The 24,829-nt window shown below is 44.5% G+C and overlaps 1 protein-coding gene across 1 annotated transcript in view; it reads left to right on the top strand.

Annotated features, from left to right (window-relative positions):
* Window positions 1–13,310, top strand: part of ZNF831 (zinc finger protein 831) — a 111,992-nt gene extending 98,682 nt beyond the window's left edge. The window contains exons 6-7 of the mRNA XM_060033321.1: window positions 10,342–10,493; window positions 11,232–13,310. Of these exons, the coding sequence (XP_059889304.1) occupies window positions 10,342–10,493; window positions 11,232–12,077 (998 nt within the window). The 3' untranslated portion in view covers window positions 12,078–13,310. The remainder of the gene's footprint in view (window positions 1–10,341; window positions 10,494–11,231) is intronic.
* Window positions 13,311–24,829: the final 11,519 nt, after the last annotated feature.

Here is a 24,829-nt window from a genome sequence, read left to right as displayed (position 1 = left end):
TTTTTTTTTTTCACCCTTTCAACTTTTGTTAGTTGAGTGAACTGGCAGAGGTGGGCCTGGGGAGGTTTACTTCATGTCACTTGTGCCCTGCTGTCTTTGTCACACATCGCCTCCAGACGTTTTCCTGAGAGAAACAAAATGGCAGCCTGAACTCCAGGGTTCCGTCACCCACCAGTTCCCTCTCCGCCTCTGACTAGAGCTAATGGCTCCGTACCATTATTTTTCCTGTCAGATTTAATGGGGAGATATTCTTTTCCTAAAGCCATTAGTTAAGTAATATTGCTTACAGAATTGCTGAAACAGGGGTAACACCTCCTTCTCAGGGTGTAAATCTTAAGAAATGATGAGGCGCTTGCCTAAACACATCAATTATATTCCAAAGCCTGAACTTTTTTTCTGCTACAATTTTCATTTAGAGTCAAGAAAGTTTGAAAGTAATGATCCCTTAAAGTAGGTTCTCTTGATTCAATTTTGGCACTAAATAATTCAAATAATATTAGCTGGGTTTTTCTTTTTGCTTCCTTTCTTTTCTTTGTTCGTCATTTCGTTTTCTCTCTTCCCCACAATTTGTCCTCTCTTTATTTGAAGGCATTCTCTTATTGTCTGAGGATGATTCAAGTTTCAACTTATTGAAAGATTTTAAGCATACTTTCCCACTAAAGATATTTTTTTAGAGAAAATGGTAAGTGAAGTGTTCTCAAACTGATTGCCTTTCATCAGAGAAAGAGAAGAGAAATTTAAATCGTAGAGAAAAGTGGTTTCTGGAAAAAAAGAGATTGGAAAATGATTACTCGGAAGAGGCAGAATTTCACACAAAAAAATGAGGCTAGAACAGAAATACTTCAGATTTGGTTAGAGATGGGAAAATATATTTTTCTTTTCCTTTTGAGTCTTCTCAACCTTTTCTCATCCTGAGAAACTGAACTCTTGGTATGAGGGTGTGAGGGTCCATCTCCCTCTGTCAGATGTGTGTTCTGATTGAAATGACCTCCCTTGTACACTCTGGGGCTTTTCTTCATGACGTTCAGTCTGAATTTTAGAGCCAGTGTCATTATTTGCCTCTGATTTTTCTTTCAAACGAATAAAGCAATCCCATACTTGTTGCAACAGAAAAGCAACATTGACATATGCAAGGAAAGCTCGACAATCCCCAGCCTCGTGGCCCCCCGAGGTTGCCAGAGTTGGGCTGATGTGGCCATCACATCCATGATGGACACTTTATTTTGTGGTTTACACAGACAGATCATACCACACATAGTCATCGACAGCTCTTTTCTTCTTAATATATCTTGTGTATAACTCTAGGCATATATTACAGATCGATAGATCATTTTAATATATCTTGTATATAACTCTAGGCATATATTACAGATCGATAGGTCATTTTAGTAATGGTGCAGAATCCCACAGTATAGCTCTACCATCTTTATTTATTCAACTCTTCCTGTACTGATGGATGTTCCTGTTGGTTCTGTTGGTTTTCCTACCACAGCTGTTGCTGCAGTAAATATTCTTGCTCCATTTTGCAAAGAGCAGTTGCTGGATCAATGCATGTTTTATAATTATAAATTTCATTTTATAAGATACTGCTAAATTACTTTTCCAAAACAGGGTTACTCTCCCATAAATACCTTTTTAACAGTATTTTTGAAAAGAAACTCCGCTTCTGCAAAGGAGCAGAGCCTGCGCGGAGACTAAAGCCTTCCCTTCATCGTGGGCGCCCTTGAACCTCTTCATGGACAAAGGGTCTCACACTGGCCTCTCTTGGCAGCACTCAGGCCACGCATACGTTGGTTAGCACGGCGCTGTTGTTTGAAAATTAACTCGTTATCAGTGTTTAAAGGGAATCATGGAACTCAGATTTCCGGTTTCTCTTGGAAAATGGATAGTTCTGGCAAACCGGATGCTTGGTCCTCGGTGGTCTTGGTGGGTGGGAGCTGAGGGGCAGCCTTGCCCTTGGAGGCTGGGCCTGTCCTCCCTCTCCATCCACAGCCCTCACCCCAGGCAGAAGCCCTTGTTTCTGTTATTGGCCTGGCCCTGTAGCTTTTGAGTTTGTGATTCCTGGTTTCAACCAGGGTTTCCCAGCCGTGGCCCTGTTGACCTTCGCAGCTGGGTCCATCCAGGGTGGGCCGTGGGTCCATCCTGTGTACCGCATGTCCAGGAAAGTCCCCGGACATCACCTCCGGCTGAAAACCACTGGCTCAAACAGACCCACAAATCCCATTTTCTTCGGTGGATGTTGAGATCAACTTTTCCCAGCGTGTTCCTGAGCCACTTTCATTATTTCTCTCTATCCTGTAGGCCTCTGTCTCGGGTTCTGAAGGAATGTTGTTGAATTCTGTACACAACCAAGCTTTAAAGTCACGGAAATATTTCAAACCAGCCCCATTCGCCGCATTGCGAGAAAATATCTGAGCGGAGAAAGTGATCAAAACACTTTCCTTTCATCTCCGGAACAGAAGTGTAGACACGGCCGTGATTCCAGGTGGTTTCTCAAGTAAAAGCTTTACCTAATCACACACACGTAAAAGGTACAATTTCTAAATACTGGATGAAGAGGCTTGAATAAGTCCCTGGAAGAAAGGGAGACATTGCCTTTGTTCCCTTGGGTTTTCTTTTTGTGATTTAGGGCCTCGGGCAAGCACCCTTCTCCCCTTCTGTTCTCACAAGAGTTCTCCTCAGAATGTTCCCAAGCATCAGGAAGAATCAGCAAGGCTGGGGAGGGGGTCTCTCCAGGGCTTTTCTCCCCCTTTGCCTTCTCTCTCCTTCTCTGACAGGAGCAAATGACTTTCCTACATCTTTTCTCATTAGAATTAATAGAGAAGTATTAATTCTTTCCCTAAAGCTATTAGTTAAGTCACAGAGCTCTGGAATTGCTGAAACAGGGTAATTTCTCCTTCCTTCCAACGTGTAAATCTCGAGGCAAAATGAGAAGCTTTTGTGAGTGTATCAATTAGGTCCCCAGGAAGGGACCCTCATAGACAATTTTCATTTAGCCATAGGAAACTTTTAAAATAACGATACATAGACTAGATGGGCTGCTGTGTTCTGTCTTGGCATTTAACGTTTCAAATGGCATTTCTTCGATCATCTCTTTTCCTGACGTGATTTCATCATCCTATTTTCACTCTGTATTTTAAAGTCACTCTCTTGTTGTCTGGACAGGATACAACTTTTAACTTAAAGCAAGATTTTTTTTTTTTGCGGTACGCGGGCCTCTCGCTGTTGTGGCCCCTCCCGTTGCGGAGCACAGGCTCCGGACGCGCAGGCTCAGCGGCCATGGCTCACAGGCCCAGCCGCTCCGCGGCAGGTGGGATCTTCCCGGACCGGGGCACGAACCCGTGCGCCCCGCAACGGCAGGCGGACTCTCAACCGCTGCGCCACCAGGGAAGCCCCTTAAAGCAATATTTTAAACACCGATTTGCACTAAACATAGTCTATTAGGTGAAGAATTTCTGTGCGGGGACAGTTCTTGTCTTCATTGCCTTCCATCAAAGGAACAGAAAAGAGATGAGAACCACAAAGGAAAGTGGTTTCTGAAATAAAAGGTTCATTTGTGATTACTTAGAGGCGAACCTTCCGAAGACTGCATTAGGGTAGCACAGAAATACCCGATGCTGTACTCGATCAATACATTTTCCTGGCTGTCTCTCAAGTCGCTCTCTGCCTGTGAGACTCAAGTGGGTGGCCGCTCCCCACGTCCTACAGTCCACCCACTTCTGATTGTTTTCTGATTGGAATGAATGTCCCCAGCCCCTGCCTGAGAAGAATAAAGCTTCTTCCCTCCATCATCTTCAGCCGTATTTTTTTCTTCTTCAGAGGCCTTATAAACAAAAATTGTAATACGATTGCAGAAACAAATGAATTTACTTGCAGAAAATTTTAGTCTGATATCTGATGTGCCATAGAGCCTTAAAAAATATTGGTTTTATAATTACTCGAATGAATGATTCAGACTCGGTAGAGAGAAAACCGGCCCCAAACAGGTGGCATGTGGGAACGGTTTCACAGTATGCGTGGTTTTACTCATTTCCGTGGATACAGGTGGGGTCAGGGCCCCGTTGTACCATCTCATTGCACCCTCTGCTTTTTCCTTCCTAGCATTCGCTACATATACTTGGTGATTTTTTTTTCCGATTGGACTTTTATTTTTTTCATATTCTTTTCCATTATGGTTTATTACAGGATATTGAATATAGTTCCCCATGTGATACAGTAGGACCTTGTTGTTTATCCATCCTATATATAATAGTTTGCATCTGCTAACCCCAAACTCCCAGTCCATCCCTCCTCCAACCCTCCCTTCCCTTTGGCAACCACAAGTCTGTCCTCTATGTCTGTGAGTCTGTTTCTGTTTTGTAGACAAGTTCATTTGTCATATTTTAGATTCCACATATAAGTGATATATGATGTTTGTCTTTGTCTGACTTACTTCACTTAGTATGATAGTCTCTAGGTCCATCCATATTGCTGCAAAAGGCATTATTTCATTCTTTTTTATGGCTGAGTAGTATTCCGTTGTGCATGTGTACCACATCTTCTTTATCCGTTCGTCTGTTGATGGACATTTAGGTTGTTTCCATGCCTTGGCTATTGTGAATAGTGCTGCTATGAACATAGGGGTGCACGTATCTTTCTGAATTAGAGTTTTGTCTGGATATATGTCCAGGAGTGGGATTGCTGGGTCACGTGGTAGCTCTATTTTTAGTTTTCTGAGGAACCTCCATATTGTTCTCCACAGTGGCTGCACCAATTTACATTCCACTGGCAGTGTAGGAGGGTTCCCTTTTCTCCATACCCTCTCCAGCATTTGTTATTTGTAAGTGATTTTTTTTTTTTTGGTGTAATTATTTGCTGGCTGAATTTCTCCCCCCATTAGACTGTCATTTCCATGAGGGTATCTGCCTCCATCACTGAATACATTGCCTGTGTTCAGCACAGTTCCTGGCACAGAGCGTTGACTGTGGTCAGTGCTCAATAAATATTTAGGCTCCATCATATGGGCTCATAAATGGGCTCAAAAAATATGGACTCAAAGGGGCTCAACTAGTATTTGGAATATGAGCAAATAGCTGCCCACATAGTGATTCCTCTTAGAGTTCTGCCCCGCCTTCCTTAAGTAATTGCACATTTTAATTGCTAGCACATTTTGCATCCTTCGATGACAGGGTTGCTTGTAAACAATTTCATCTCAGATAAATTAGGAGTCTGGGAGATTACCCCTGGGATCGTGTTGATGCTTATAGCTTACTTAATGAGGCCAACGTGATAGACTCATTTTTGCCCCTTCCTTATAATTCAGCGTCTTTGGACTCCAAATTCATGGAGGTTTGGGGTATATTGGGGCAACTGATGAAAAGGCATCAGATTACTTACATTTTCAGATAATGATATAATAGAGTAATATGTCTGTTAGCATTTTAACAAGGCCTCGCAATGAGACAGCCTGCAGGAGGCTTGACATTAAAGATGTCACCAGTTAAGCTGTAAGTTTCATCGTGTTGTTTCTTCACTCCGTTTTCCTTCTAATTATTTTACAGTTTCCTGCCGCCTTTCCAAGATGGCTAAATTTAAATTTGCTACAATACGAAGCAGTCTCTTCCTCTCCCCACGTAGTTTGGCAATGAGTTCTGAGGGAAATTATTAAAAACGCAGCCTTTAATCGGGGTGGGGGGGGGCAGAACAGCACACAGAGCTGTGATGAGAGATGGGTCCTATAGTAAGATTCTGGTAATTGCGTAAGAGCGGTCGAATTCGCAAAGATTGCGATAGGACGGTGGAATCCATAATTTCTGAAGATGTACAAAGTGATTCCCAGAGTGATGCCGAAACGTAAAGAGGATGCCGTTCTGTGCTTTAACCCTTGACTGGAGCCCTACCGACCTTTTGAAAAGGACCATTCATCTAATAGCAGGGATGCTTTCCTTCTTCAAGAGTCACAATTCGCTTAACACACTTCTGTGACATTATTTGGGCATTTTTCACAATGATTAAAGGTAACGCACTTTTCTCTGTAGACTGTTAGGTCACAGGCAAATTAAATCAATGTATTTTCTTCCCTTGCTTCCTCGGATGAGTCAGAAGTTATTGGTCAAAGGCGTGCATGACCTTTTCGTTAAGCTTAAAAACCCAAATGACCTGCTGAGAAGATGCTTGGCCAATCTGATTATTTTCTCTGTACTAATTGGTTTTACGTCTTCTTTGAATTGAATGAATTGCCGGGTGGTTTTGTCACTGTGGGAGCACAGCTTAATCCACTTAGAGCGAGGCGCTTGGGCTTGGTAAACTCTGGAGCTCCAGAAACGTTTTTCATCATTGTGGTCTTTGGGTGATTTTTCATAGGTGAGAATGCAGATGGATCTCAGATCCATCCATTTTCTCCATTTCTATTTCCACTGCCCTAGCCAAGTCATCTCACCTGGCCCCCTAGACTACTTTGGGAACCTTGTAACTGGTTTTCCCATCCTATTCCCCTCTCTCCTTCTTCAGTCTCCATATAGTAGCCAAGTGCCTCGTTAGAAGGTATAGACCTCTTGCTGGAAACACTGGTTTCTTCACAATGAATGAAGAATAAAATGTAAACCCCCTCCCAGGGCTGCCTGCACCCTACAAGATCTGAGCCCTTGGTGGCTCCCTCACCACCGTCTTTCCACCACCGCCATCCACTGATTCCTTAATCCTCCCAGCTCCATCCCGCCGCAGGGCCCCTGCCTCTGTTCCTCCGTTGTCCGGAATGGCCTTTGAGGGCCATTCTTATCCTGAAGGTCTCATTTCAGGTGTCACCTTCTCAGAGATGCCTTCCTCAACTAGGCAAGCCAGTTACTCTCTGTAATCTGCCCTTCAGGGACTGTTACTCTCTATAATATTCCCTGTTTATCATCACTTTTGTTATTACTCTACCCTCTCCTGTTTATTGCATCTTTGTCATAGCCTCCTGTGTATCGTTCCTCTCTGGGGTCCCCCCCTGTTTATTTCCTTCGTGACCCCCGTCACAACCTCAATTATCTTACTTGTCTCTGTTTCTCTTCCCCGTCGGAACAGAGGCTCCTGAGGGCCAGGGCACCTTCGTCTTGTCCTCCAATTCCTCAGGGTTGAACATGGTACCTGGTTCCTTGAAGGAGCCCAGGACATGTCTGTTGAGCGGATGAATGAAATACCAAAGACCCCGGTGCTGCATCTTTAGGTGATCTCAGTAACGTGGTGCACAAGTGAAGATTGTTTGTATTAAAGGAAAAATCATTGCTTCCTTTCCCAAATTGTCGCAACGTTGATGGATTTTTAAAGTTGATCTGCTCAAGATTAGTGTGCTCGATCATCTTAGCGACCTACCCCTGGGGGTATAAGAAGTAGGTCTGTTCTTTTGGGATCAAGGTGGAGGACAGAGCACATACACTTCCTACACTTCCCTCCCAGACATTAGTGAAGGAATGTGTTTGGAATGCCCAGGCCCAAGGGGACAAGATGACCGGAGAAGAAATGGCGCCATGGTTGTAGGGGCTGGAATGCAGAGGCTAAGTGGTCACTGATTAGCAGACCCAAGTGAACTTAATCCTTGTTTAACAGTGGTCAAGCCCTAGACATTCAGAAATCCATGGTACCAGGTGGGGCTGAAAACAGGAGCGTTGGTTGAAAGAATCAGCAGCATTCAAACCACCCCCCCCAGACCTGCACCCCGCCCCTGCTTCTCAGAGCCTGGTCACGTCCCTCGCTCTCGCTCTCGCCCCCAGATAAGACTCTGGGCTTACTCTCTGGAGACTCTACAAAATGCTGGGGAGCAAGGGGGCTGTACTGAAAACAGGGGGTTTAAGCAAAGGCTGGCACTGCACATCGAGGCCCCGCTCTCAATCCCAATTCCGACTGCAGGATGCTGGGACCTGCCTTACACTTTCCAGGCAGGAGATCAGAGAACTCCTTGGGCAGAAGCCGACCGGCCTGTGTGGAAGACCTAACGGGGATTACTTCAGGTCTCCCCACATCAACAGGGCAACCAGATAACCCTGCAGGGAGGTCCACGATTGACATTTTATGCTTGTAAAGTGTTTCTAACCAGTTTTTCAGTGCCTATTTCCTAAACATGAGCAGGTAGTTAAGATTGCCGGGTATCTCAGGGAAGCCTTTAGTGGGAAGGAGAGAGATAAAAACATACAGAAACAAAGGAACTTGGAAGAAAGAGAGACAATATAGGAAGAGGCGAACTTCAGCAATAACAGTGACAACAGATCATTGTTAATCTTGCCTGAGACAGAAGGGAAGATGTTGGAGCCATGAAATAGTAACAGGATGCTATAAAGAAGGAATAATAATAATTAATAATAATAATGAAATTAAAAACATGATAGCAGACACGGACACCACTGAGTTGAAATAGAAAGTTGAAAGAATTGTCCCAAGTGAAAAAGACAAAGAATTAGAAAATAGGAGAGAAAAGATAAGAAAAATAGAGGATTAGATCAAGATGTCCAATAACCTACGAAGAGCAGTTCTAGAAAAAGAAAAGACAAAAAATAAGGAAAAAAATATATCAAAGAAATAACATATTTTTCTAAAATGGAAAGACGTGGTTCACGTTGAAAGGGCCCACTGAATGTCCTGACAATGAATGGAAATAGACCCAGGACCACGGTAACACTGGCATAAAAAGAGTTTAGGAGTTTCCAGAGAGAGAGAAACCAGAAGGTTTCCTCCAAAGGATCGGGAACCATGAATCATGTTGGCTCCAGACTTCTCAACAACTAGAGCTCAGTGGAGCTGAGCTCTACTGAAGGAAGATGAATTTTAATTCAGACAGCTATACCCAGACAAGTAGCCAATTAAAGTCTAAACAATTTTATTTCACCCTTTCTCATGAAGCTGCTGGAAGTTTTGCGTTAAGAAAGAATGCAGACAGAGTAAACCCAGGAAAAAGAAGCGTGGGTGTCCAGGAACCAAGGAGGTGAAGAAAATTGCCAGGATGAGGGTGGCGCACAGGCTCAGCCCCCATCAGGCCAAGGGAGCAGTGGTCCACTGGGAGCAGGTCAGAAAGTTTTGAGAGACAGATTTCCAAGGAAATGAAATGGAACCTAATAAATGAAATAAAAGACCACAGGGAAGGAGGTGGGAGGATGATTTTAGGAATAAGTCCATACAAAAAAGTAAGCAAAAGAAAAAGACAAAATAATGATTAACTCCAGGGAGAACAGTGCTGGCAAGAAAGGCAATGTAATCACAGCACGCTACCTGGCTTGGTGGTGAAGAGCGTGTTCCTCAGCATAGCGATGTAAACACTGGATATCCTAAACAAAATTATGACATCATTGTCGTATGACTGTAGAGAGAAGAGAGGGGAGGGGGTGTGCCCAGGTGTGCAGGTGATAAGGATTGTGGATGGGGGAGCTCGTCCTAAACCCTCCTCTCCCCTCATGACGTCATAGGCTATCCTCCAAACCGGAAACGGGGAATCCAGGAGGGGTGCTACGCGCTTGTTCTTAGGAGAGAAGGAGATAAATACAAAAGGAATCCAAAGTGGGAAAAGATGAGTGGGTGGGCAGGTGTGGCTGTTTCTCTTAATACACAGAAACACTTGACTTTTAAAAACTCTGGGCATGTGTAACGTTAATCAAGCTAAAAGCAGGTGTAAAAGTGGGTTGAATGCTTTTCTCTGGTGACACAGCTCTTCTAGAATGTTTTTCTGATCTCCTCTCATGATGGGATCTACTTGCTGAAACTCTGTGGTCCTTCGGACTTGTATCCCAGGCCAATATGACAAAATGGAGGAGAGAGTACCGATGAAGGACGAGGGAAGGGCAGCTCTTCCCCTGAAAGGGAGATGCTGTTTTGGGGATGTTGTCAAGGCCATATCTTTGTCACCCCTCTCCCCCCACACATCACAAACACCACCACAGAACCACAGCAACACAAAAACCAACCTCCCTCCTGCTGTCAGCGCCCTCATGGAGACTAAGGCATCCTACATGATAGGGAAATTTCTACTCTCGACCCTCAGTTGAATGGCCAGAGAATTCAGACCGATCCAAAATTAACCCATGTGGCCAGGAAGATGACTTTGATGAAAAAAAGATTCACATGAAATATCTTCTCAAATATCTGTAATCAAGGGGGTTTTCTGCCTTGGGAATTGGTTTTGCCATTTCTTTCCTTATCAGAAGTGGAGACGTTTTGCTTGACCACGTGAACCGTTTCACGGCAAATCCATTTCCCAGATACACCGCGTGAGAGGAGGCTATGAGTTCAGAGCTGGTCGTGAAGACACAGATCAACTCCTAGGAAATGACTGTTGGCTGACTTTATAACTTCAGGTGTATATCCATGTGCCTCCCCCCTTTTTAGGTCTAAATCTGTCAGGGGAGCCACCTTGTGCTGCCTCAGAATCCTCTCTTTGTGTTGGGGACGGAGAGAAGGAGGAGAGGAAGGAGGGCAACAGACACAGCTCGGGAAGCTCCTGTCCTCACCCAAGTTCAAGAGCTGTCAGGGAAACAGACAGATCAACCTCGAAGGTGGGAACTGTGGTTCTGAGCGGTCTCTGCCTATCTCTTTTCTAGATTTATGCCTCTTTTTTCTTGTTAGTGTCCAGTGTGGCAAAACTCGCTTGGGCCACCTAGAGGTTTCCTGGCACAGAAACCCCGTGAGGCAAACAGACGCCTCCAGACATTGCGCTCAATCAGACGGCGACTTGGGCTGTGAACTTGGGATGATCTCACAGTTGATTAAAAAATCCCAAGTCCCTTATTATTTCGTACCTGAATAGAGATGCCTGTCACCCTGCGGAGGTCACTGCAATGCGGCATCAATGCCAGGCAGACTGGGGGGCTTTGGGCTGAGAAACATGAAAATGCTATAGTCCAGACCGCGCCTTGAAAAACCACTAATCTGGAAACACTCAAATGCACGGTACTATAAAGTAGCACACCCGCCGCAGGAGCAGCGATGATTTAAAATCGGATGCTCGGAACCGGTTGGATAATTGAGTGGCTGGGTTTTCACAAGGCCAGATACAAATACAGAGCTGTGTCAGTAGCTTATTGTGTGTCAACACGGAACTTTGCTGGAGTTAATGCATCAATTAGTTATTAATGAAAACTGATGAGAACGCTGTATCGAAGTTCAGGCTCTGTAAAGAATCATTAAGACCTCCAGACCTTGTTCCCATTGAGGACCACGTTTCTGACCACAAGTTTTTTTGTACCAATTAACCTTTTGTCCCTCCATTTATTTTCCTTTGCACACTGCTGCAGGAGATTTCTCCATCTGCCGGTGAGCATGGGGGTCGTCGTCCTCAGAATACAGCTGTGAGGTCAGGATCATCTCTGCCATCCGACTCCTTGGTGGCAGTGGCTAATGACAGACTTCCAGCCCGTGGCAAAGGTCTGCACATGGGATTGCCTGAGACTCACCTGCCGCCCCCCCAGGAGCAAGTCTCAACAGACCCCACACCACGCATTTCCTCAGATGCTCAAGAACCTTCTTCCTTTGAGTCCAAAGGAACCTCTCTCTGCCATGACCTTGCTACCTCTGTGGCTGCCTTTTGTCCTTCTCTGGGGAAAAGAGCAGATCACACAACCCTGGGAATTCACAGTGTGGAACCACAAGACCACAGCCAGGGTGCAAGGGAGACTCTGACACAAAGCTCCCCCGACAGAAAAGCGATAGCAGAGGGTGTGTCCCCATCACTCTTGCCAGGGAAACCTTCATCTGGGCAGAGACTTTCAGGTTCAGTTCCACTGGGGTCCACTGGAAAAACTCATCTTGAAATACCAGCTTCAGGACCAGGTTCAGCTAGTTCACACCAAGAGGAAGGGAAACACAAGACATTTTTCCCTTCGGGGGGGAAATACGGGTGTGGGGAAGTGCGGGTCCCCTGCCCTCCTGTAGGAAATGACAGTGGGAAATGTCAAGGATCTGGATTCATCGCTCTAAAGGATGGTGTGGTTCCGTCTAGCCCAGGGCAGCCCACGGAGATCCCTGCAGCCCCTTCGAAAACCCTCAGGAAGAGGAGTTTGGAAGGAATGAGAAAGCAAACTCGCGTGGAGTTCAGCGACACCAGCAGCGATGATGAAGATCGGTTGGTGATAGAGATCTGAAACTTCCAGAGAAAGATGCGTCCACGGTCAAAGACAGATGATGCTTCACAGTAAATGCCGTCAAGCGGGCAGGAGAAGTGAACTCTATTCATGAAGCCCCTACAGAGAGGAAAGCCATTTGGGGGTCTTTCTAAGATCTCCCCAACCAACTCTGAAACCCAAACGCAGCTTCACCCTTCCCAAGAGGCCCTGCTCACAAGGCACCAGGCTGGGCAAAGCTGGCAGTGAAGCAAGGTCTAAGAAGTCTTGACCTACACAGTGACTGTGGCTTGACTCCCAGCTGTATCCACTGCATTGGTCCTTCACTGCCTCATCTGGGAAAATGGCATTGACCCAGAGAGCCACGATCGACTTGTTTCCGAACAAATGTGAACCCCCCCAGAGTCAAGGTGACAGGTTTCCTCTGTTAGTGAGCTGGGGGTTGGCTTCAAAGGGAGTGAGCATACTTGGGAAAACTGGGGTAGCTTGCAGAAGAGATGGGGTGTGAACTGGGCATCGAGACACTTCTGTTTATTCTGGAGACAAAATCCAGATTCATTCAAAAACTGAAGTTTGGTCCCAATAATTTGCCTCCTTAATGGAAGTTGTAAATATACTTCAGAATGCCCATGATCTGGTGAAATACTAAGTATCTTTCAGTGTTGCACAAATGGTCAGTGCTTATATATGATTCAGTGACACAAGCATGTACAGCTCTTGTGCCCAGTGCCTTTTCTGTGGAGACCTCTGACACCCTTGGTTTTTCCAGTTCTTGCAAAAGGAACGTTGTGTTAAAAGTTAATAGAACAGTCTCTGTAATGAGTCATTTTTGAGGGGGAAAAATTCACTTATTTTCCTCTGATTCTTTCTGTCATATTGTGCTCCGAGCAATTTCAATTAGAGGGTTACATTTTAGTAATCTCTGCAGCTTAAATTGATGCCTGCTCATCGTGATGGGAGCCTTTTAGATTTCCTCCAGAAGCTTCAAGGATACAAAACTAATTGGAGTTTTGACGCTGTTTTACATCTCAGTAATTTTATTTTGGGGGCTTGGTGTTACTTTGCTGTCAAATTAAATCAGCCTCTGTATTGTGCAAGTCAGAACAGCACAGAGAAAATTCGCCAGTGTTCCAAGCCCGTGCGCCCCTGTGCAGAAGAAAATAGGTGATCTGCGTCACACGACGCAGTGAGCAAAGCCTCCGATTAACTGCGCTCTTCTCCTCCTCCTTAAACGGGAGAGGAAAAACTTCAAGACATTTACACTGCTGCATTCCAATAAAATTTTATACTTGCTTTTGGTATGGTTTTGTACAATTTGAAATTTATAGCCGAGCTCTTTTGGCTTCACTTTGATGTAAGGATGTTCATGTGACATCTTGTAATTCAAAGGCGGGGCAGCAATGCAGAACATCTCACGTGCACGAAGATGCTTTAATACGTCCTTGTCTGTGACGAAGGATGGTCCGATTTCACGTATCTTCAAGTGAGTTTTCCAATTTTAGGGTAACTCTAGAAACGTCAGGGTGGGACTAGCTGCCCCGGGTGACTTAGCATATGTCTGTGGTCATTTCAGATGCACTCATACGTAGCCGAGTGATTTCAAGCCCAGCCAAGGAAAACATGAGAAGGGAGGTAAAAGTATGCTAAGCATTCACTGCGTGGACTTTCTAAACCAAACAGAAGTGATGTCGTTATCTACCCATTGGATCGTCCGTGCCACTATAATGAGAGAGAGGTCTAGGAAAATGGTCTGAATCCTGGAGGGAGAGAAAGGGACCTTGTCCTGAGCTGGCTGGGGCATCTTGGCGAAGACTCACGCCCTCTCAGCGCCTGTTTCTCCGACTGGGAAGAAGAGAGTAAGACAAGATGTGCCGAATGTGACCTCAGGCCCCGACCCTTGTGCGAGTGGCTCGGAGGTGGTCCCCGTGGGAAAGGGTCCTGCGCTCAAGGAGTTTGGGAGGGGGCTGTGGGGAACTAAAGCCAATTATTTTTTTTGAAGAATGTGAGCTCGGGGAAGCTCCTTCTAATGTGTTTTTTCCTCCAGAGCTCTAGATTTGGGGGTGCAGTCAACCCATTTCTAAACGGTGGCTCATAATGCAAAAATTAGAAGCAAAAACAGAACACTACTGTGTGAGTGGAAGACAACATGTCTGTGGGCTGGATTGGTTTACTTTGTGTTGGGAGGTACTGGTCATCCAGATGCTTCTCTCCTGGACGGCTGCGGAGCTGTTGGCTGGACCACTGGACTGAGGTCAGTGAGTCACTGCTCCCAGTAGCGCCGACCTCAGGATAGTCAGGTTAGGCGGAAGCTTGATCCTTCTACGAGCCACGGATGCTGGCTGCCACATCCCAACCTCCATCAAACATGACGCAACATTGATTCCATCTCCAACTCCCCGTGTCTCTCATACAAGAGTGAGCAGGTTACCAAAATTTCCTGTCTCAGCTGGTCATTTAGCTAGTTGGCGGCAATGTTTTACAAGTGTACCTTACTTTATATCAACATGAATTTGTGAAAAGCTATATTTCAGTGGGTTTAAAAAAAATTTTTTTAATGTATTTTGAGTGACCCGAGGGGACTTGGCTACTGAAAATCATCCCAAGGTGAATATTTTTTTTAATGAAAAACTCTTTTATAAATCAACAAACAATCTCTGATTTTATAAATGTTAACTTTCCTAGGGTTTTTCTTAAAGTGGAATGCAACTATAGGGATACATTTAAAAGATAGTATCAGTGATCTAGAACCCAGTTTGGGTTATTGAAAATAAAACTTCAGTAATATGGATTGATCGTTGCTGCAGTGACTCTGCAAGTGTGTGCTGTGTAATGGTTCAGGGAAGACAAATTTATTTTAGAACAGGGCAAACTAGAGTTTAAAGATCAGGGATTCCCCCTTTCTCCCCAGTACTGCTAATTTCATTGTACCTTCAGGTAAGGCCTTAACCCGTGGTGTCTCAGCTTCTCCCACAGAGAATAACTCCTGGGATGCTGGTACCGACTAAGATAAAGGGCACTTTGAATTCTTTCCTTTTCTCTCAGAGCAAGGTATACAAATGCCACTAACCATGATGCTCGAGACACTGCCAAGTTTCTTTCTCCAGCTGTACCTACACCTGGCCAGATCTCACTTGTTGAAGATGCATAGAGAAAAGAGCTTTCATGTTCCCCCTTGGCAACCTATACTGTTAAGTGGCTCTTAACGTCATGTGCTTTTTGATGGACAACCTGAATCCTCCTTGTTGTAAAGCATGATGGAGACAACTCATGTCTCCTGTTGCATTTGAGATTCTGGACGAAGCTAATATCCTTTACTTCACAATCCAGAAGAACCTATGGTTCATTTGTCAAGAGATGAAACAAGACAGGGGATTGGTGCTTCTAGATTCGAATCAAAACCCTGTCAATAGCATGATGGGTACCTGAGGGCAAGTTAAACTTCCCTTTCCTAAAATCCCTCCTCTAAAGCTCAGATGGGAAGAGTGGCCTTGTAAAAACGCATCGTGGCCACAGTTCTTGGCATGACCGGTGAACGATTTGCAGCCTCACGCCAAAACGTATTTCCTTGCATTTACATTCATTACTTAGAATGATCACATTATTCATTTTTTCCCCCAGCATAGAAATTTGCATTTTGCACAAAATTTGCCTGGTGCCGCCGATTTCTATAGTTATGGAAACTCATCATTATCGGGATGTACCACTGCTCAGATCCCCAGACATAATTCAATATGGTGAGGAGAAAACGGTCTGCCTGGCCCTATGGTGACCATATTTCTACAACCACAGCAAACAGGGCTTGTGTATTTCTTCTCACTTCAGTTGTGATTCCCATAATTCTTGAGGGAGACTCTTCGGCTTTTGGAACACTACATCTCTCAATACATAAGCACAAGTTTTTGCCCTTCTCTTTCAGATACTCGTTGAACATAGGTGTCAGGACCCAAAAAATCCAGTGCCAGGTTTGTACCTTGTACAGTCCTTTCCACCCATGCTTTGTACTTATGTGGGAATACATATAATTCAATCTGAAGTATAGAACATTGAGCATATTACTTCACCACTGGAAGAAAAGAAACCAGGGAAAATAGTCAGCCTCAGTCAGTTGAGGCCCTAGAGGATGACTCAATACCTTATATATGCAGTCAACTCTTCAGAACTTACTACTCTATTGATTGTTCACAACCAAGAAGCTATTGGCTTCTTGGTGGTTTGTTTAAATGTATTTCCTTCTTTATATGGCTAAATTATTTTGTTTTGATAAAAATAAAACTGAAAATGAAAATGCCTTGTGTGATTTGTTCACATTTTAACCAAAACTACCACAAAGAATGTCCTATATAAATTGGATGTCTGATTATTCCTAAATAGTTGACCAAGCGTCCTGGCCGCCATATTGGTATCCCATTCCACTCAACGAAAGGATTAGGTTATGGCAAATTATCACATTTTCTTGTGCTGTTTTCTTTTCCCATGTGTCTCTTCTGTCATTGTCTGCCATATTTTATGGTTCATAACTTAGAAATGTGTTTTTAAATTCCTAAATGTAGCTAAAGTTTGAAGCCACACGAGGGCACTATCCGCAGTGCAATAATCCCAAAGTTTTCCCCTTAGAATTGATGTTGCTTAGATAATTAATGTTATTCATTAGCAGAGAAAAAAATCTGTAATTCAAAGCAGTGCCTCCTTATGAAGATAAATCATGTACTCTTGGCAAGAACAAGTAGACTTATTTTACATACCAACACAATATTCTTCTATGTCTATACCTCCTGAAGCCACGTGAAGTCAATGAAGACACGATGCATTGGGAGAAAAAGTGGGAATGGAAACATGGGAGGAACAGATACACCAACTGATGGATCTTCATGGCTTTTTTGCTAACTTATCAAACTCTAATAGTGATAAGTTAATCCATTATTTCCAAATTTCCATCATTTGAGAACCATCTTACTGCTTTTGGCCATATGTGTCCACATGTGGGTACATTATTTACTTAATACTTTCATTTAAATCATCTTTGTCTTAAAGAAGCTATTCTTTTCCTAAGTAATAATATCTGTGAAATAACCTTAATTTGGTAGTTGTGTGTATCTTCTGATATGCATTAAAATAAAAGTATTAAGACTGGTTATCCATGTACCAGTTAAATATCACCTTTGTACTACCTGGCACACACCCCACACTCAGGGGAAGCATGGAGCTAATCTAAAAGGTACATGTGTTGTTAGTTCTTGAGTTACTCCGTTTTTTGTTTTTGTTTTTTGTTGGTTTTTTTTGCAGTACGTGGGCCTCTCACTGTTGTGGCCTCTCCCGTTGCGGAGCACAGGCTCCGGACGCGCAGGCCCAGCGACCATGGCTCACGGGCCCAGCCGCTCCACGGCATGTGGGATCTTCCCGGACCGGGGCACGAACCCACGTCCCCTGCCTCGGCAGGCAGACTCTCAACCACTGCGCCACCAGGGAAGCCCAAGTTATCTCGGGTTTTGTTAAGCTCAGCTCTCTCTCCAGTCCAGCAGAACTGGTGGCGGCAAGTTGCGTTGTAGGTTTATCAGATAAGTGTCTTCAGTGAAACTTTACAGCTGATTAATGAGCATTCCAAGTCAAAGGATTCTCACTTCTTTTAGTCTCAAAGGAACAATCATATAATGTCAATATATATATTTTCTTTTTTGGTATTTTATTGGTCGGTTGGTTGGTTAATGAGTACGGAATGATATACAGGAAAGCGTGGTTAGGGATTCATGCTGAACCACCAGTAACTCCCATCAGTTCTGATGAAACACCCGCTTCCATACTCTTGAACTTGAAGCAAATGCATTTGGCTGTACTAACTGTACTAACTTGTCTGTACTAACCCTAATTCTCCAGTCTCCTGCTTGGGGACAGCCTGTTGATCTCTGGGCTGCAAACGCAGAAGGAATTGCTTGGTGACATCTAGGACATTTGTCTCCAGCTGCGACAGATGTCTGCTTTCAGCCTCCCTCAGCTTCTGCCGGGGGGCAAACTCAACACCCTTTTGAGCATCCAGGCGATTTCTACCCAGAAGTAGGGGAATTGTTTTCTGGGTAAATGCAGGCGTGAACGGATTCCTCTAGGGAATTGGCGGTTTTGTACGTGCAGCATCTGGGCACGGGACCCAGCCCTGTCTCTGGCCCCAGTGGCGATCTAGTTTGTCTTCTATGTGTATGTTGCGTGAAACAGAGTAGAATTCAGCAGAATCCAGCAGAAATTCAGACAGAGCCCCTTGACGCCATCGTAAATGAAAGGCCAGATATCTAGGCTTGTGTTTGGTTTAAAGAACCCCACCTTATGCGCATGTGGGCACACGTGCGTGTGCGCACACACACAGACACACACGCACGTAAGCCACACCCTACTCTGAAAGTCCTCTTCTTGTTAAAATAAAGAAGTGGGTGGAGTGGGCCAATGAGGTAAGAAATGGCTCCCTAAATGGCCCCAAAGAGACTTCCTTGGAGGCAGGGCCCATGGTGTCTTCATCTCGGAATAGTGCCTGGCTCAGAGCAGGTATTAACGCACACTTGCTAAGTAAACGAATGGAAATAGCTCACCAGGCAGGGAGACGAAAGAAAGATTCTAAGATGGGTAATTTGACACACCCCTCTTCTGATGGAGACCTGCCTCCTCATCAGAGATGAGCCAAGGCATCGAGAGACGTTCCTGTCCAGTGACTTCAGAATTAAGCGACAATTTTCCATGACTATTCCATCCCGTTCATGCGCCCAATATTTATCGAGTGCTTAAGTACATAGCAGGCACAGGGGAATACAGGAGTGGAAAAGGCATACAGCATCTGTGGGGCTTTTATTTGGGGGAGAGAATGCCAATTCATGAACCAACCAGGCAAACAAATGTGTAAGCAGCGTGTTATCAGACGTTGCCAATGGCTAAGAACGCAAAGGGAACGTTAGAAGGTTTATCTTACCCTAATTCAAAACGTTTAATGCAAATAAACACTTTTCTTTTGTTGTCCTCAGCAGAAGAGAAACCATCCTACACATTAAGATCTATCTCCTTTTCTGTTTCATGCCACCACCTCAGTTCTTCGCACGTGAAGAAGAGAATGTTGCAGGGTGACGTGTCTCTAGTCTTGTACTTATAATTTCTTTTACTCTCCTGAAAGCTTCAGTTAGCATCAGTAAGCATGGTAATTTGGGGCCGCCTGTGCTAATGTGCTGAATTCCACATGCCTTAGCACTTAGAGAGTGAACGCCTGTTGGATCCCACGGTAGCAGAGAAACCCAGGTGGGCACTATTTTGCAGCTAATTTTCTCAGGAGAAACCATCAAATGTTTGATGACTTGATGTGCTCAAGTCTGGATTCTTTTTCTCAGGAAAGGTTAAGAAAGCATCCTTAAAGGGAGCAGTTTACCTCCCTGAAGACGTAAGACAATGACCAAAGACAGTTTAAAAAAAAATTTTTAATGTCTTATTTTTAAAAATTGATTTTATTGAGGTATAGTTGATTTACAATGTTATGTTAATTTATGTTGTACAACGAAATAATTCAGTTATACACATATACATTCTTTTTCATACTCTTTTCCATTATGGTTTATTATGGGATATTGAATATAGTCCCCTGTGCAATACAGTAGGACCTTGCTGTTTACCTATCCTATATAAAATAGTTTGCGTCTGCTAATCCAATCCATTCCTTCCCCACCTCCCCCTTGGTAACCACAAGTCTGTTCTCTCTGTCTGTGAGTCTGTTTCTGTTTCCTAGATAAGTTCATTTGTATCATATTTTAGATTCCACATATAAGTGATAGCATATGGTATTTGTCTTTCTTTTTCTGACTTACTTCACTTAGTATGATAATATCTAGGTCCATTCAGTGTTGCTGCAAATGGCATTGTTTCATTCTTTTTTATGGCTGAGTAATATTCCATTGTGTATATATATACCACATCTTCTTTATCCATTCATCTGTCAATGGACATTTAGGTATTTTCCGTGTCTTGGCTATTGTGAATAGTGCTGCTGTGAACATTGGGATGCATGTATCTTTTCAAATTGTAGATTTGTCCAGTTGTACGCCTAGGAGTGGGATGGCTGGGTCATATGGTAGCTCTATTTGTAGTTTTTTAAGGAACCTCCATCCTGTTCTCCACAGTGGCTGCACCAATTTATTATACATTCCCACCAGCAGTGTAGGAGGGTTCCCTTGTCTCACACCCTCTCCAGCATTATTTGTAGACTTTTGAATGATGGCCATTCTGACCAGTGTGAGGTGGTACTTCATTGTAGTTTTGATTTGCACTTCTCTAATAATTAGCAATGTGGAGCATATTTTCACGTGCCTGTTGGCCATCTGTATGTCTTCTTTGGAGAAGTGTTGACCGAAGGAAGTTTTGATTTCACAGCTTGGGTGAGGGGTGCCACTGGCATCTGAGCTGGAGGCCAGGGATTTGCTCAGCATCCTACGAGGCACAGGATGGCCCCCATCGAGAAGTATCCAGTCTCACTGCCAGTAGTGCTGAGGGTTAGGAACTCTGGTCTAAGGAGGTAAGGTCACATTCTATTAGAGACCCTAGAACAGCCCTGTCCTCAAACTGATGACGAGATTAGAACGGGGAGAAAGACTTGCCTTGGCAGGACCAGAAGCAGAGTCCGGGCTCCGTATCCCAGTCCGGTATGCTTTCCGTAGCCTCACATCTGGAACTTTCCAAGTTGCGTGAGGACTTGTGTCTTGAGTCTACACACAGTAGACCATCTATGGGTTATGGTGCAATTAACTTCATTTTTTTTTTTTTTTTTCCACTCTTCACTCCACCTTGAGGAGAAAGAACCAGGACATGGGAAGTTAAGTCAATGTGAACAGATGTGTGAATATCAACTAGACATTCAGTAAAGACAGATCAAAAGACCAGCTTTTACTGTGAGGGTAAATGCAACCCAAAGTCCCATACTACTCCATTGACCTCTACAGCCAAATGGAATGAAAGAACATGAATACTGCTGCGGGGAACCAGGGAGTTTTCAGATTTGGTTGGGGTGCACGAAATCTGAAAGTTTGCTTTTGAACCTTCTTCTTTGTAGAGGAAACTGAGAACCAGAGGATTTGGTCCTGGCTCGAGTCAGAGGCAAGGCTGTGACTAATACCAAAGCCCCCAAGTCCAACATGCTTGCCGTGACATGACCAGGTCCTGCCTCTGAAATCTTCCATTATGTCCGCTGTCCTTGCTAAGAGGGTCAAGTAGGACAAGACATTCATAAAGGTTTTCTGCATCAGGGTTGGGAAATACCAATGGAGTTCTGGTTAACTAGAAATCATCCAGAAAATTAAATTATCCACGAACCCATTCCCCAAATGTTCTAGTTAATCTAGGTGTTATTCTGTTGGTTTTGCAAAAAGAAAACTTCTCTCCTAAGACATCTGGACTCAAATAGATGTGAGTGGTGCCTATGTGGTCCCCTAATTTATGTACTTGGGTACAATAAATTTGGCAGGGATCACAAGCATAGACAAAGAAGTGTTAACAGCAAAAAAGACATCACCAAAAAGCCTTTGGAAGACAAACACTTCTCATCTTCAATTATAAGACAACCTGATGCAGAGAGAGAATAAATTAATTTTAAAACCTCCTGCACAAAGAAAGTAATGGAAAAATACATCATAAGTAGTTATCCCTTTTGTGCTAAAAACAAGTGATTTGGAGAAAATAACTACATGGGAGTGAATGTGTTAGTCTTATTATCTTTTTCTGGTTTTAAATTCTTAGGGGAGAAACAGAGAACAAGAGAGAAAAGAAAAGAAGCTTTCATTGTTTCAACAAACATTTATTGGGTATTAGTATGTTGCCAGGCACCAGGCTACACTTTCTGTGACTTTTTCTGCTTTTAAAATTACTTTCAGTCAGGAACTTCTAGATGCCTCGTTGCTGGATTCCAGCGTTCGAGAAAGGCCATTCTTCTAAGGTTTTTGCCAAAACCATTATGGTTCAACTTCAGAGATGCAGCTGGGAATCTCACTTTGTCCCCTCACCCGCCATGGGAACCTGAGTTTTAGGGCTTGGTCCAACTAGGCTTAGGGGACATCCATTTGCAATGAAAGGTTTATGAGTCTCAGGTTGGCTTTTCCTGGAAGCAGACTCTGAAACAGCGTTCAGTGCCAAGGTCTATCAGGGGATGCCCTTGAGGTCCACAGCTGTGCAAAGGAGACTAGAGAAGCAGGTTGGGCAGAGGGAGAAGCTGAACTCTAATACAGACCATGACAGCCTTGGCCAACCCTTGGGATGCTCTGGAGAAGGGGTATGGCCTTGGGGAGGCAGATCTCTGCAGCTGAGGCAGTCGTCAGAGGGACCCAGTGCCTGCTGACAGCACTTCCGGCACCTGGGGCAACAATCCTTTGCTAAAGAGGTTCTGGCGGCAGTTCACAGTATCCACTACGGTGAGGCTCCACTGCGGGCACATCCATCCTCCCTCCCTCCCTTCCTTCTTTCCTTACTGCCATGCATCCAACAAATATTTATTCAGCACCTGCCATCTGCCAGGTATAGCCGGGTAGAGAAGCTGTCATTAAACAAAATAGTGCATGTTATTTACTTAAAATTTGTCAAATGATAAAAAAGGACCATACCAGATGAGAAAAGAGAAAAGAATTGGGGGAACCGACAGAATCGGGGTACCTTGAGCCTGAATGCTGACTTAGGATGAGAGGAAAATTGACGTTTCAGGTGGAGGGAGCTTTGAGTGGCAGGAACCGAAAGGATGGTGATGTGGCCCTGACATGTGGGATGGGAGCAGACAGTGAGACTGCAGGGGGCAAGGGCCAGACCTGGGGGATTTTATGGGCAGAGTTAAGGAGTATGCTTTTATCCTAAAGGCTGTGACCAAAACATCCCCACCATGCTTAGGGATCTAGGAAGGAGATCCTCCTGGGACTAGAAAGCTGGAAATTGGCTTAAAGTGTAAACGCACACTCCTGTCGGCAAAGTTCATACTGTTCCTGAGAATGGGAGGTACCTAAGATGAAAATAGCATCTTCCAACGGGCTCAAGAGGGAGCTGCACAGAGCTGCACAGAATTACATATGGAGCCGTTTAGAGTTTTGTCTCAGCATCTGGTTCACCCTGACCATGGTAATTTTCACAGCAGCTTATCTCAACGGAATAATCTAAGCTATAAAATGAAATACTTAAAAGGGTCAGTTGACCACAGGATTTGAGAACTGCTGTCCATAAACCCTCTAATGAAGAAGTAGATGGCTTGAATTGCCTTGCAGTTTTTCTTCTTTTTTTTTTTTAAGAAGAAGTTGGGGGTAGGAGTTTATTAATTAATTAATTAATTAATTTTTGCTGTGTTGGGTCTTCGTTTCTGTGCGAGGGCTTTCTCTAGTTGCGGCAAGCAGGGGCCACTCTTCATCGCGGTGCGCGGGCCTCTCACTGTTGCGGCCTCTCTTTTTGCGGAGCACAGGCTCCAGACGCGCAGGCTCAGTAGTTGTGGCTCACGGGCCTAGTTGCTCCGCGGCATGTGGCATCCTCCCAGACCAGGGCTCAAACCCGTGTCCCCTGCCTCGGCAGGCGGACTCTCAACCACTGCGCCACCAGGGAAGCCCCTGCCTTGCAGTTTTTACAGTCACCTGGATGAAAAGATGACAGAAAATAAGTCACTGTAACAACCAGAAGAGTCCAAATGTCTGCTGTCCGGGGTTGCGTCTTATGAGACTCACGAAGTAAGACATTTCTCTTCTGACTACGGAGGAACAGAAGTGAGATGAATTGGGATCTGAGAAAATTCCAGAGTCTTAGACTCGGATTTGGAGTCTTCCTCCTTCTCTCTCCCTCTCATTCCCTCTTCACTGAGAGAGAATGGTGGGGAAGCATTTGAAAAACAAGCCTATTTTTGGCTGAAGGAGGAGCAGACTCTACTGATGTGAGGTCTCACCCAGGATCCACTCAGAACACCGCACCCGCCGGGGCTGCTTTGTTTTGTTCGGCTACCTCCGTTCTTATTTCACGTAGATTTAAAGTTTGAAACGCTTAACCTTTTCAGTCAGTAGCTGAGCTCTCACCTCGTAGAGATCAGCCAATTAAAAAAACAATTCCTGGGTCATTGTAGATGAGTCGTCTTTTATTTGATGCTTATAAAAATGGTCCACATCCGACCAGGAAGGCATCAGGAAAAAGCACTTCAAAATGTGCTGTCTTCAAAGTGTCAGAAGATAACCCTTCAGGGCTGGGAGCCTGGGAACAGAAGGTGCATATTGGTCTTTAATTAAGGAAACGGTTGAGAAGGAAGAACATTTAACATTTTAAACCACCGGTGGCTTCACAGCTACAGGAAGCGCCTGGGTGACAAAGATGGGCTTGTTGCCCCCGCTGTCCTGGTACCTGCCTTGGCCCGTGCAACTGACCCAAAGCTAAATGCTTCCCACCAAGGGGGAATTAGAAATGATCATCGACTCCCCGTGCTGCGAGAACTCAATTTTCACAAGTGGCAAAGGAAGCAAAGCTGCAGTCCCCTCCTGGGGGACGCATTTGCCACAAAACATTAACAGAGCTGGAGAAGTAATGGTTCTCTGCCTGGGAAGACCCGCAGGTGTGGGACCGCGCAAGGGCGCCGCCATACGCCGAGAGATCAGGACCTCATCATGCAGATTTCATCACAATCTCATCTGAGGGAGAAAGAGCTTATAGGAGGAGGGATGGACGAAAAAAATCCTAAGGATTGTACTTTGATTTTATAAGCGGATTGTTGGAAATTACTGACAGATTGAATGAAATAATACGCTTTGGAGCAGCAGGGA

This window comes from Delphinus delphis, chromosome 15, assembly GCF_949987515.2.
Source record: "Delphinus delphis chromosome 15, mDelDel1.2, whole genome shotgun sequence".
NCBI lineage: Eukaryota > Metazoa > Chordata > Mammalia > Artiodactyla > Delphinidae > Delphinus > Delphinus delphis.
This window is presented reverse-complemented; position numbering and strand designations above follow the sequence as displayed.